Source organism: Tenrec ecaudatus, chromosome 14 (genome assembly GCF_050624435.1).
Source record: "Tenrec ecaudatus isolate mTenEca1 chromosome 14, mTenEca1.hap1, whole genome shotgun sequence".
Taxonomy (NCBI): domain Eukaryota; kingdom Metazoa; phylum Chordata; class Mammalia; order Afrosoricida; family Tenrecidae; genus Tenrec; species Tenrec ecaudatus.
This window is the reverse complement of record NC_134543.1, coordinates 105,868,127-105,882,317: the sequence shown is the minus strand read 5'-3', so window position 1 is coordinate 105,882,317 and position 14,191 is coordinate 105,868,127. Positions and strand designations below refer to the sequence as shown.

General features: G+C 45.0%; 1 protein-coding gene across 1 annotated transcript; it reads right to left on the bottom strand.

The window, feature by feature from the left end:
- Positions 1–7,563: 7,563 nt before the first annotated feature.
- Positions 7,564–12,020, bottom strand: B2M (beta-2-microglobulin). Its single transcript, XM_075531227.1, has 4 exons — positions 11,904–12,020; positions 9,749–10,030; positions 9,042–9,068; positions 7,564–8,016 (listed from the first exon to the last, which is right to left on the bottom strand). The coding sequence occupies exons 1-3, from the start codon at positions 11,968–11,970 to the stop codon at positions 9,055–9,057; spliced, it is 363 nt and encodes a 120-aa protein (XP_075387342.1). The 5' UTR covers positions 11,971–12,020; the 3' UTR covers positions 7,564–8,016; positions 9,042–9,054.
- Between the last annotated feature and the right edge of the window lie 2,171 nt (positions 12,021–14,191).

The following is a 14,191-nucleotide window of genomic DNA, read 5'->3' as shown; positions in this document are numbered from 1 at the left end:
GTACAGATGTGCTTTACACAATTGATATATGTATATGTATGGATTGTGATAAGAGTTGTATGAGTCCCTAATAAAATAAAAAAAAAAACACTTTATAGTTGACAGGGACCTTCTCATTGCCATCTCCAATAGCCCCGGGACAGGACCTGGCACACAGCAGACCATCCATGTTTATGAAGGAATAAATGATTGGTTGATTAACTGAACACATTTTGATGGCTATAAGAATATTTATCTCATTTTATTGGTATGGTGACAAAAGGTCAAGGTAGTAAAATGACTTTTCCAATTCCTCTTATGGAACTAGGGCTCAAACTCAGCTCTGAGTCCAATGGCAGTCAAACCTTGATACCAAGCCCTCCGTCATGTAACATTTTAGTGGAACTGGGGGTTGCTTGTGCTGTGGGCCTAACACAAGCAGTTAACAGGAAACGCACAGTCGATGACTGCTGCCCCACCCAGGTAGCAGCGCTTGGCACCAGTGTACAACTTTTGCATATTTTGCAGATCACCTCAGCCCCTGAGAGAAAACTGGACATGCCTCTGGGGACTCTAGATGTCACACCATCCTCCATACCTTGGCAACTTACAGCCCCAGAGTTTGATGGGGAGTACCAAACACAGAGGCTTCACTGTGGGGGCAGAACAAACTTGGAAGTGTGTTCTTTGGTTCTAGAACGCCCTTTGTGAGCCAACGGAATGGGGGACTTACTTCCCATTCCCTGTCCTGCTTCCCCCTGTCCTTTACTGGTTTTTCTGGAGTGCTTTCTTACTATGTCCTGGCCCCCCTGGAGTTGTCTCAGGGCCTGCTTTTATAACCTAAGATATTCATGGGCTTTCCAGTGGAAATGCACCACCTGCAGAGAGCTAAGGCTACCTGGAAGACCACTTAAAAACAACAGCAGCAGCACTGTGTCATTGTGTGGCAGCAGGAGTCCTCTCTGGTGTTTTCTAAGTGAAAACAGTAAGAAGAGGAAGTGGCCTCTGGGGGACTGGGCGGTAGCGATCCTGACCGTCACTATGGGTTTCACTTGGGTCTGTGAGCATCCCCAGAAAGAAATAGCTCCGCCGTTTCTTGAAAAGAAACCGTTGTAGGTTCTACGTGAAGACTTTTTAATCACCTCTGGTTTTGAGAGGGTCAAAGAGGAGATGATGGCTGCGGAGCATTTAAAGCAGAGTAACTGGGGCACGGATGAGCAACGGTTCCTCTTAATGACACCTACTAGTTTGTTCACCCCTCTTGTCGAACTTCAAAATACCAGGAGAGTTTTCCTGCTTAAGTTTGCACCTCCAGGGATTTTCATAAATAGTTTATTTGTGACCTTTTAGGATACCTGTGACCCAGAATGTTTGTCTTCAATTTTTTCTGTCTGTCTCTCTCTAAAAATCTAGAGTCTGGGGAGAGGCAAGACTAAGTAGATCTATATTTTAAAACCTTGGCTTTTATAATATGAGAAAGACAACTAAAGAGCAACAGCCCAGATATACTGCAAAACCGGTTGTTGATAAGAAAAGGCAACGTGTTTCCCAGTTCTCAGAATTACTTTCATTTATGATATTTTTCGTCTGTCAGGTGTCATTGAGTCAACTCTGAGCCATAGGGACACTATGTACAATGGAGTGAAATATCGCCCAGTCCTGCATCAACGCACAATTATGTTTAGATAGTGAAAAATGATGATTATAAAGTTATCATTAGATAGTGAAAAAACAGAGAATTATTTCTAAGGTTATTTCTTTAATAAATAATAATAATAGCCTTTTTAAAATAATGAAACTTGGGTATGTATACCACAAAAATCTGAAAAAAAACTACCCACCAGTTACCACTTTGTCTGTACAGCATTAAATGAAGAAATGTGTGATAACTATGTTTCAATGCCACTGTGTAGATGAAATTTCTTAAAATATAAAGATGGATCTGTGGTTGGTTTAATGAGAGCTTGCTTATATAAAACAGCAAAATAAAGTAAATGATTTAAAATTAAAAACAAAACACAGCAAAACTACCCATCAGAAAATGAACAGCGAGATAAGGATTTCTTCCCAGACAACTGGGATTCACAAGTGATTTTTGTTTTATTTTGTCTCTTTCTGCCTATATGAATTTCCTCTTTTAAAGCAACGGATGAAATCCAAGACAGGGAATCCACAGTGACTAGACTAATAGTTTCCTAGCGTTATGGCAGAGTCGGCTTGGGAGTGACAAAGAGCTCATAACGATGGTAAAGGATGAAAGACTGTTGTAAACTTGACTGTGGTCATGGATTTAAACCACGGGATTGTAAATAAATACAGCAGAGGAGCATGGTCTCAAAATTATAACTGCTAAAAGTACAGAGGCTTGGTATTGCTATTATACCCCCTCAAGAAGAAAAAGAAGACGACGAGAATGAAAATGGGGAAAATGGAAGTTAAGGGGGGGAGAAAGTATGGAATAAATTCAAGTGTAAGAAGCTAATAACAGTGAATGCAAAAAAGAAGAAAATGGGCTAAAATTGTGGTAATGATTGTACAACTCTTCTTGATATGATTGAATGTTTGAATTGTATAATATGTGGATTATGGGCCCATACAACTATTTAAAAAAAGAAAGTCGTTGTCAAGGAGTCCGTATAGAAAAAGAATGTCTGGAAGCTGATGTGGTAGCATTTGTACAATTCTATTTGATGTGATTGAACTGTGGGATGATATTATATATGTATTAAATCCCAATTAGTAATAAATTTAAAATAAAATAAAACTATAGGCCACATTAAAAAAATAAGAAGAAATTCAAGTGGAAAAATTCAGCAGAAGAAACCTAGGTGTTCCGCAGCTTAGTGAGAAATGGGCTCATCTGCATAGAAAATCTGGTTCCCTGGAGAAGGTAGGAGTTCACACTGAAAAGGATATTTGTGTCAGGGTTTTGCAAACATTGCATATCTAATTTCTTGTTACTTAGTTGAAGGGTGATACTGAACTTAGCAGCAAGGACATAAGAAATACAGGTTCTCAGTCTCCGCCCTAGATTTGGCAACAGAATCTGCATTTTAACAAGATTCCAGCTCATCTATATGTACATTAAAGTTTGAGATTCAGTCCACAGAACCAAGAAGATAGGCATTATTCTCATTTTTTTAGTACAACAAACAACTTAGTTCAGCAAACAGTTATTCATTCATAATGAGGTAGCCCCTTTCCTCAGAAAGCTCACCATCCAGCATGGGATCAGCTGTTCAGCATCTGCTCTTCAAGGTCATGAGCTAGGCCTTAAATATATCTTCTTCTCCTTCTCCTTCTTCTTTTTGTTTTTAAAACATTTTATTAGGGGCTCATACAACTCTTATCACAATCCATACATATACACACATCAATTGTATAAAGCACATCTGTAGATTCTTTGCCCTCATCATTTGCAAAGCATTTGCTCTCCACTTAAGCCCTTTGCATCAGGTGCTCTTTTTGCATTATTCTCATTTTATAGATAAGGAGATTGGGGTAAAATACTTGCCAAAGAGAAGCAACAAAGGCCACCTGGAAGAAGCACACCAGCCTGCGTGACCATGAGGTGTCGATGGCATCAGGTATCAGGCATCAAAGATGCAGAACAAAAAAATCATATCAATGTGAATGAGGGGGAATGCAGAGTGGAGACCCAAAGCCCATCTATAGGCAACTGGACATCCCCTTACAGAAGGGTCATGGGAAGCAGAGGAGCCAAACCTACAACTTTCCTCTAGTTCTTAAATGCTTCCTTCCCCCTCTCACTATCATGACCCCAATTTTTTTTTGAAGCTTCAATGGCTGCTACGTTTTATTTGTGCTACTTGCCACCAGTGTCAAGTCTGGCTTTCTTGAGTCCATCAGCTTCGCTTCTAAAACAGTTGGTATCCTTGCTGGCAAAGCTCGGATGCTTGCTATCAAAATGGCCTTTTAGTTTGTTGGCTTCATAGATTCAGCTGCTAGAACTTCACAACAAATAACACATTGCAGTTTCTCAATTCCTGCTGTAATGATATATGTGAAACCATACTATAAAAATCCTCACTATATTTTCTTTTCTTAACATTCTTCTCTACATGATCCATTGTCATGGGATGGTTTGCTAACGAAAACAATGCATAATAATAACTTTAATAATACAAAAGATGATTCATGGCATAATTCAGTCATTACAGTTCATTAAAGTTTCCTATGATTTATCATTCTGTGTTATTTTTTTTAATCTGTATTGTTTTTTTAAAAAATATTTTATTAGGGGCTCATACAACTCTTATCACAATCCATACATATACATACATCAATTGTGTAAAGCACATCTGTACATGCTTTGCCCTCATCATTTTCAAAGCATTTGTTCTCCACCTAAGTCCTTTGCATCAAGTTCTCTTTTTTCCCCTCTTTCCCCCCTCCCCCCGCCCCTCCCTCCTGAGTGCTTGATAATTTATAAATCATTGTTTTGTCATATCTTGCCCTGTCCAACGTCTCCCTTCACCCCCTTTTCTGTTGTCCATCCCCCAGGGAGGAGGTCACTTGTAGATCCTTATAATCGGTTCCCTCTTTCCCACCCCCTCTCCCTCTACCCTCCTAGTATCGCCATTCACACCCCTGGTCCTGAAGGGATCATCCGCCCTGGATTCCCCGTGCCTCCAGCTCCTATATGCACCAATGTACATCCTCTGCTCTATCCAAACTTGCAAGGTAGAATGCGGATCATGATAGTTGGGAGTGGGGGGGAGGAAGCATTTAGGAACTGGAGGAAAGCTGTATTCTTCATTAGTGCTACATCGCACCCTGACTGACTCATCTCCTCCCCTAGACTCCTCTGCAAGGGGATCTCCAGTGGCCAACAAGTGGACTTTGGGTCTCCACTCTGCACTTCCCCCTTCATTCACTCTGGTAAGATTTTTTTTTTGTTCTGATGATTACTTATACCTGATCCCTTCGACACCTCATGATTGCACAGGCTGGTGTGCTTTTTTCATGTGAGCTTTTTTGCTTCTGAGCTAGATGGCCGCTTGCTTACCTTCAAGCCTTTAAGACCCCAGACGCTATCTCTTTTGATAGCCGGCCACCATCAGCTTTCTTCGCCACATTTGCTTATGCACCCATTTATGACCCAATTTTACCTTACAAATCCGGCTAGACTAGAGGATGTACACTGGTACAGATAGGAACTGGAAACACAGGGAATCCAGAACAGATGATCCCTTCAGGACCAGTGGTAAGAATGGTGATACTGGGAGGGGGGAGGAGCGGTGGGGGAGAAAGAGGGAACCAATCACAAGGATCTACTTATAACACCCTCCCTGGGGGAAGGACAACAGAAAAGTGGGTGAAGGGAGACATCAGACAGTGTAAAACATGACAAAAATAATTTATAATTTACCAAGGGTTTGTGAGGGAGGGGGAGGGGGAGAAATGAGGAGCTGATACCAAGGGCTCAACTAGAAAGCAAATGTTTTGAGGATGATGATCCAGAAGGGACTACCAACCCATCAATGCCTTAATTTTAGCCTGTTTCTGGCTTCCAACTTACAGAGCTGTAAGATAATATATTTGTCTTGTTTTAAGCTATTCAATGTGTGGTAATTAAATTTGTTACAGCTGCAATAGAAGCTCTATACAAAAGTAAAATGTAAATATATGTCTATCGTTAAGATGAAAATCAAATGGAATGAAAAGTTTGCCCTCGTCTGTCTCTTGCCATTTTGCCCCCATCCCCCTAGGTGTACATTGTGAAAGCTTTTCTGTGTACCCTTCCGGTCCTTTTCTTGTTTGGTGGGGTGGGGTGAGGGGGAGGTGGCTGGTTGGAGAAGTTGTGAACAAAAAATCCTTAAGAGATTGATCTACATGTGACCTCCTCCCTGGGGGACGGACAACAGAAAAGGGGGTGAAGGGAGACGCCGGATAGGGCAAGATATGACAAAACAATGATTTATAAATTATCAAGGGCTCAGGAGGGGAAAAAAGGAGGACCTGATGCAAAGGGCTTAGGTGGAGAGCAAATGCTTTGAAAATGATGAGGGCAAAGAATGTACAGATGTGCTTTATACAATTGATGTATGTGTGGATTGTGATAAGAGTTGTATGAGTCCCCAATAAAATGTTAAAAAAAAAGAATTATGACTGAAAAAAAAGATTGATAAAGTTTGCTTTAAACACACACATGCGCGCGCACCAAACCAAACTCACTGCCATCAAGTTGATTCCAACTCATAGTGACTCTCGAGGGCAGGAGAGAACTGTAACTCTTTACAATGATACAACGTTCCCTCCTCCCTTTGTGGAGGTGCCAGTGATTTCAAACTGCTGGTTTGTGGTTATAGCAGCGCGACCTGTGACTACTGTGTCATCAGGGCTCCAGTATCTGTGAGATATGTCTCTGTGTCTCCACGTCTACGTGGGATCAGAAGTAACACCTGTCAGCAGCACCTGGAAGGCCGAAGCTAGGAAAATGCCGATGTTCTGAAAGCCCAAGGTGGGGGGTGAGGGTAAACAGGCTGACTGTGAGAGCTGTCAAGATCTGATCACCATTCTTACTCAGAAGTCACCAGTCGCAGGCACATTTTCATCTCGTTTTTCCTTGTAGCTCCTTAGGTCAACAGAGCAGTTCTAGATGAAAACTGCTGGGTTCTAATTTTGCGTTTCTGCTTATCTTTGAACTCTCTCAAGACTCATGTTCCCTCTTGGCCTTGGTGAGCTCCCCGACACCATGGCTGGGACTGGCCAGCTTCTCCCTACTGTCTTCGCTTCTAGTCAGATCACATATGCGGTCCTCCCAGCTGCCTCTGCAGTCTAGCACCTGCATCAAATTACTATCACCTTTCTCTGGTTTCCCCTCCTCCCTAGTTTGTGTGTGGCTCCAGTACATAGATAACGCACGCTCTTACAGGCTTATGAATGGGTCGGGAGTATTTTCCTGAAAGTGACTGTGTTTCAGCAGTTCTTCCATGGATGCTTCAGAAAGTTGGTGTGAAAATGGAATGGAAGGAGAATGAAATTTCCCCCATGGCCACCTCGTATAAAATACCTTCTTTTTGATTACTAGCAGAGATTTTAGTTTGAAGTGTGAAGTGATTGGCTTAATGTAGCTCCTGTATTTCCTCAGACTCTCCCAAAAGGGGCCTAAAGCATGCAACGAAGTAGCTTTTCATAAAACAACTGTTAAATGTTATAATTGACATTTCCTACGTTCTAGCTCAGTTGTTCCTAGCCTTGGCCATGTATATGTTTGTGTATGTATATATGTGTGTGCATAAGCTTTTCTGTTACCATCTGAACCCATTTTTCTACCACCCTATTTTTTGGGTATACCTGTTAGAATCTTGTCAGGATGTATTTTGTTTCATTGCACCTCTGCCCTTGCTGAAATCCTTGACCCTTCGGAGACTTGCTTGACCCCCCCCCCACCCCTCACCTTGGAATCTGCACACTCCTGCCTTGACCCAGAGAAAAAGACTGCTGCCTACAAGGCAGAATCCTGATCTGCCAGCACTTTTCTCCAAGTGACATGAACGACCATTTCCCTGTCTGAAAGCAAAAAGGTAAGAGGGGGAGAGAGTGATAAAAATGAGCGCATCGGGTTGAGTAGCTTTTTATTAGTAAAACAAAATCAAAATACAAGTATGCATTGCCAATTTTTACTTGCAGACGAGTTTTATGTGATACATCTCAACCACTATTACAAATTTCTAAAATTCTGGCCATTTTTTCTAAATTTGGGTCAATTTTTCTAAGCAGAGCATGCAAATGTGAGTTTAATTATGAATACACAGAAATGCCTTATTGCCAAGCTTTGAGTGCAGAATAGCAGAGCTCAGATTTGGTCAAGAGGTTACTATGGAACTTGGTGTTGAATTTTCTCTTTCCCAACTCCATGCTGCCAGGTTGCTAGCGCTACTTTCTCACACCCCGCACCTGGGAGTGGGGCTCCCAAAGAAAGATGATCTCCGTATAAAGCATGAGGACAGTTTATAAAATTGAAGGGAAAAAACTGATATGAGTCCAATCGAAATGGGGTTTCTTTAAATGCTAAAAAGGAAAAAAAAAGAAAGAATAAGTTTTATTAGCAAAGAATGCATTTTTTTTCTATTTGGAGTACAGGTCTCACCACCAAAACTTGACTAGCTACATTTTGCTGTATATATAACTCATCATTTATAAATGAAGGAGCTGCAGGTCATTGTCCAGAACGACAAACAATCATATCCCATTCATTGATCCCATTGGTGCCCCCCCGACCTTAAGAGAAAAGATACTGGTTTTCGCGTTCTGTGGGTCTGCCGTCTCAGTAACTGTGTGACTTTGAGTGAACAGGTCACCGCAGTACCTCTTTGTGCTTTCAAACCAATGTCCCAGGCTTAAGAGTGTGATAGGAGATAGGACCGGGTTTTCAGCATCAAGGCACTCTGGAGGATTTCACTGAAAAGTTGGCTTTTGCCGATGATAGAGCCCAAATAATCTTTTCATGCCCTTTAGAACTTGCTGAGACATTATAGAGTAAAGCAGTGCATAGAGTTCTAACCATGTTTCCATTTCTCTCCTTTCCCCATGGGCTGAGAGCCTCCAGAGGGCCACCATAGAGCCCACACTGAGACAAGACATTGAACAAGTGAAGGGAGGAATAGGACATCTACAGAACCATGTCACTCTTCTGACTAAAAAATAAAGGAACTGCTATGCACGGGAAGAGAGCAACAACAACATTTTAAAGGCCCTCTTCTTAGCAGAAGTGCCCAGCATGGAAAAGGCAGGACAAAGAACAAACCCTGGCAGGTTAACTGCCTGCCTCAGGCCTTCCACTTCACACTAGTAGCTCCTCTGTCCTCCTTGAGAGGGGAATGATGCTGGAAGGGCCACCCCTGGGGACACATGCCTTGTTGAGGCCTCTCCAGAGGAGAAGGGATGGGCCCCACAGATCTTTCTTTCCTGTTAAAATGCTAACCCAAGTAATGTATCACCTCACCCCCCAGTACAGAAGCGTTATCATGTCAGAGCTGTCTCTAGTTCCAGGGAGAGTAAAACAAAACAAGCTTTTCTCCCAGTCGGAAACTCACCTCTTGCTTCTGGTTAGTTGTCGCGATCTATGAAAATGAAAATGGGGAGGGGGGAGAAACAAAACATAAACTCGGTTACTTTTAAAATACTGTGTAATAGCAGATACCTAAATACGGCTGGCAAGGTAGGCTACTGTTTCGAACTATGCACTGGGATCCAATCCAGCCAGAGAGCACTGGAGGAGTCCAGGATTGTCCGGGCATTAGACTCCAAAACCCAACCCACTGCCATCGAGTCGGATTCACTCATAGGGATCCTCAAGGATAGGGTGGAACTGTCCCTTTGGGTTTCTGGGACTAAATCTTTACAGGAGTAAAGATTTCTCAGGCGAAGCAGGGTTGGGTTTGAACTGCTGACTTGCAGTTAGCAGCCCAACGAATAAGTTACTATCCCACCAGGACTCCTTGGGCTTACAAAACAAATACTCTTGAAGCCAGTCCGTTGCCCTTACATATCTACACATCGGTGAAGAAAGCCTGGAGGAGCCAGGCTGCAAGCACCTTGGGAGTGTTCTCGCTGCAGGGAAAGTACTGGGTCAGGGATCTGAATCCACAGGATGTTATTGGTACCTAATCAGAATTCCAATAACCTTTCCTGATCACCCAAGTGCGCAGAGTTTAAAAAAATATCAGGGCAGCTTCTTTCTGCCATGCCGACACTCAGATACAGCTGTCAGTAGTTAAAGAAAGAGTGTGAAAAAACTCACCCCACTTAACTATCTTGGGATCCTTGAGAGTAACGTGCTCCACACGGCAGGCCCACTCATCTTTCCCGTTAGGAACGAATTCGGTGTGGACCAGAAGGTAGAACGACCAGTCATTGCTGAAGGCCAAGTCGGACCGTTCTACTTTCTCTGTGATCTTCTGGCCGTTCTTGTACAGATCAACCGTAATCTGGGGTGGATGAAACCCAGACACATAGCAATTCAAGAAGTTCGGTTTTCCATTCTCTGCCGGGTGACGAGAATACACCTGAACCTTTGGAGTACCTGAGGAACATGGGAGAAACACAAATGAAAATTGCCACAAGAGTTCACTTGGGTTAGATTCGTTTAAAACTAGATCAAGGGACCAAGAGTGAAAGTCTGTGTCTGCAGTTTAACTGATAAATGTCTGCGTTTGGTAAAACAAACAGAACCCGTACACCAGACAGGAGGGAAAACATCACCACCAGCGACAATCACCTTACTGGTTTCTTGTGTATCTTGAATTGGTCATTGAAACACATTTTAAAAAATTGGAGTTATTCTTTTAAATGGCATCTAATCAAAAGAAATTTCAATCATGGTGATGATGCATGTTTTAAGCTTTGTTTTATAAATTAAAACTCACTCGCTGCTATTAAGTCAGTTCTGACTCATAGCAACCCTATAGGAGAGAGAATTGCCCCTGAGTTTCTAAGACGAACTTTAAAAATTATTATTATTTCATTTTTCATTTCTTCTACTATCAGTAGTTTTTTAAAAAACTACATTTTATTGGGGACTCGTACAGCTCTTATCACAATCCATCCACTGCGCAAGGCTAGCTCTTTACAGGAACAGAAAGCCCCATCGCTCTCCAGAGGAGTGGCTGGTGTTTTCGAACCGCTGACCTCCACGTAAGCATTGTGTCACCAGGACTCCCTTCAGGAGTAATTTACATTTAAAATATTTTCCTCAAGACAGAGGGGTAAAAACCACCTCCCTTGGCAGGCCCAGCGCACTGATCCTGGGCAGGGCACCCAGGAAGCGGCCTAGGTCGACAGCGTCCTTGACCGCCTTGGTCACCATAATGGATTACTCTTTATCACGGGTTTTACAACCTCCCTGAGTCGGATGAAGCTTTTCTTTTCTCAAAACCGAAAGTAAAAGCAGAAAGAACCAAGTGCAGGGGCCAAACTGTGAAAGCCAACAGAGACCCCCGGGCTGCCTGGCTTGCTCTCTAGGAAAGGAAACAAGAGCGGATGCTGACTGTAAGGGACCCTATAGGGCAGAGTAGGGCTGCAACGCTTGACACACGAGGGGCTGGTGGTTTTGAACCGCCAACCTTGCGGTTATCAGTCCACACAACCACCAAGGCACCCGGACTCCGGTCAGACTGCACTTCGACCCGAATGATCTGCAATTGTCTTGTGTGCTGAAGAGACTAACATTCTGGGGCTTTGTTTCCTCGACTGCAAATTGTGTAGATGACCACCTTGGGGGCACTTCCGAGACTCCTGCCACACGGGCTCTAACGTCCCGGGCACAGCGAGCCCTCGATACCGAGCTAGCTGTGACGCTGCTTATTAAAAGAGGAAACGGGCAAACGAGGTAACGGTGGGGCAGCTGTTAGGCGCAGTAAGGGCTCGATCCCGTGCAGAGCCGTGGCTTAGGAGCGCTTGGGGAAGCGCCCGGAAAACGCCCCGGCCTCGGGAAGGGGAGCCGCTCGGCAGAGCTGCCGCGGGCACACTTACCCGCGGGGCGTCCTCAAAACCCCAAACACCTGTCTCCCAATCACAGTCACCCCCCTCCTGCGCAGCCCCGCGCCTTGGGGGACAATCTAACTCCACGCCCTCCCGCTCCCCTTGCAGCTGCGCCTCGGGAACTAGGGCTCCTCGCGGAAGCGAAAGAGAAACCCTCCCCGCCTCCCCGCTGCCCCCCCGCTGAAGTTTCTCAGCACCCCGACGCTTGGTCCAGGCTCGCCCAGCTCGGGCCGGCCGGGCCCCCTCCCCACTGTCCGCGGAGGGGGCGAGGGGCGTGCGCCCCCCTTCTCCCTCCCCTGCCTCCGGTCATTTCCCCATCCCGGGACCAGCGCCCCGGCCCGGGAAGAAGAACCCGGGTCCCGGAGAGGCCCGAGGGGGAGGCGGCGAGGACGAGAAGATGCGCAGAGGACACTCACGCTCCACGGCATCCAGGCAGGGTAGAGAGAACAGGGCCACCAGGGCCAAGGCGAAGAAGGGAGCCATAGCGACGTTCCACCAGCACCGCCGCGCCAGGGACACACCGAAATGCCCGCCCGCCCGCGCGCGCTCGCTTATATTCGCGGCGCGCCCGGCCAATCAGGGCCCGACCCGCGGCCCGGTCACCGGTTGCCTAGAGCTCAGCGCCCCATCGGGTTAGCAAGAGGGACTTTCCCCCCCACTATCCGTTTCATTTTCGCTGAAGTCCCGTGATGATCTTGCTTCTCCGTGAGTTCGAGCCCTGCAATCTGCAGCGTCCGGCTGAGCTTGGGGCACGGGCTGCCCATCCGAAGGCTCTGAGCTGGAAGCTTCTCCATCTAGCGTCTGACCTTGCGGAGGAGATGCTAAGTGTGTCGCGCCTGCTGGTTGTTCCCCAGCCACTTAGGGGCCCCAAACCGGTCGATTGTATTCGACAGAACTCAAGTGCTGAACGATTAAGCGTGGTGATGAAGGAGGAAGAGTTCTGGGCAGAACTAGAACCCCAGCCTAGGAATGCGCTCGCAGCGTTTTCAGATTTCCACGGCCAAGAAGAGACTCCCAGAGACCTCCGAGCTCCCGAGGATTGCTCCGAGAAGCATCCAGAAGGAACCCGGACCTTCTTGCTTCCTGAATCTCTTCAAGGAGAATTTTCTTTTTGTAAAGTTCTGGGTCAAGACACTCTTCCTTCTGCTGTTTAGGTAATTGTTTTTGCGCTGGTGACTCGTGGAGATGACTAGTTAGTAATAGCAGCAGAGTTAAGCACACTGGAATGGTTGGTACCTAGCAGGTAGTAGGCACTTGGTAAATGGAATGGATGGTGTAATGGGCTAGTGTTGACCACACGTTTATGAGGCTCGAGTTGCACCGTTTTGTGGGTAGGGAATACAAAGGCCAAGGCACTTTAGACACTTTGGAGTCACTTCGAAGACACTTGGAAGCGCTATAGACACTTGGAAGATAAACGGTAGCAATTCAGGGTTGGGTGTTTTGTTTGTGACTCTATGGCCTCTGGGCCCAGTTTAGAAAATTAAACCTATTGACTATAAAATATGAGAATGAGATGTGGGCTCACTAAGAAAGCCCGCCACCTGGAGAACATAAAGGGCTGTAATTGTGTGCCTCGGTGGCACAGTGGTGATCTGTTGGGCTGTGGTCCACAAGGTTAGCAGTTCAAAACCACCAGCTGATCCTTGGGGGAAAGATCAAACTCCCAGGGGCAAATCTACCCGGTTCTACAGGGTCACTATGAGTTGGCATCAACTCGATGGCAGTGAGGTGTTTCGTTTTGTTTTGGGTTTTTTTTTTGAGCCATTAGGCGGCAAGTCAGGGCCCTCACCAACCTTCTTGAGGAACAGTGAAAAGAGGAAGCCGACCGTGTGGGTGGGAAGAGGTAGCTGATGGTGGAAATCACCAAGGTTTTCAGTTGAAGGAGGTGGGGTTGTGCAACCTCAAGGGCATGACAAATGCCTTCTCAGTTTCTTTTCCAGATTCTTGGACCTTTAATGATATCCACTGTGGAGGCGGAGGAGCCCTGGTAGTTCTAGAGATTTGACATGTTAGTGTTGAATTGTTGTCTCATGCCCTACAGGAGAGGCAGGGCTTTCCCCCTCCCCCCACCTTGTCCCTTGCTTACTATGTATCAGTGAAATACTCTATGCAAAATGTCTTTTTAAAAATCACTTTTGGGGGGGGGCTCATACAGCTCTTATCACAATCCATACACACATCCATTGTGTCCAGCACAATTGTACATTTGTTGCCGTCATCATTCTCAAAACATTTTTTTTCTACTTGAGCCCTGGGTATCAGCTCCTCATTCCCCCTCCCCTCCGTCCCTCAGGAACCGTTGATAATTTATAAATTTGTCATGTCTTACACTGTTTGATGTCTCCCTTCACCCACTTTCCTGTTGTCTGTCCCCCAGGGAGGGGGTTATATGAAGATCTCCCTTTCTCCCCCACCGTCCCCTTCCCCTCATGTAAAACGTATTAAAGAGATTTTTACTTATTCTCAAGCCGTCTAAGAATCAGAAAATGATGCACAGAAGGGAAAGAAGTCTTTTTGTTTAATTCTTCCCATTTCTGCATGTATGGAATTCCTGTATCTTACTTGGATTTCCAATTGTGTCGTGTTTTGAATAGTGAGAATGAATATGAGATTAAAAAAAACTTTTAAAAAGATTTAAAGCCTTGGGAATCCTGTTGGGCAACTCGTTTGTCCTATTGGGTTTTATTACTCCGACTCGGAG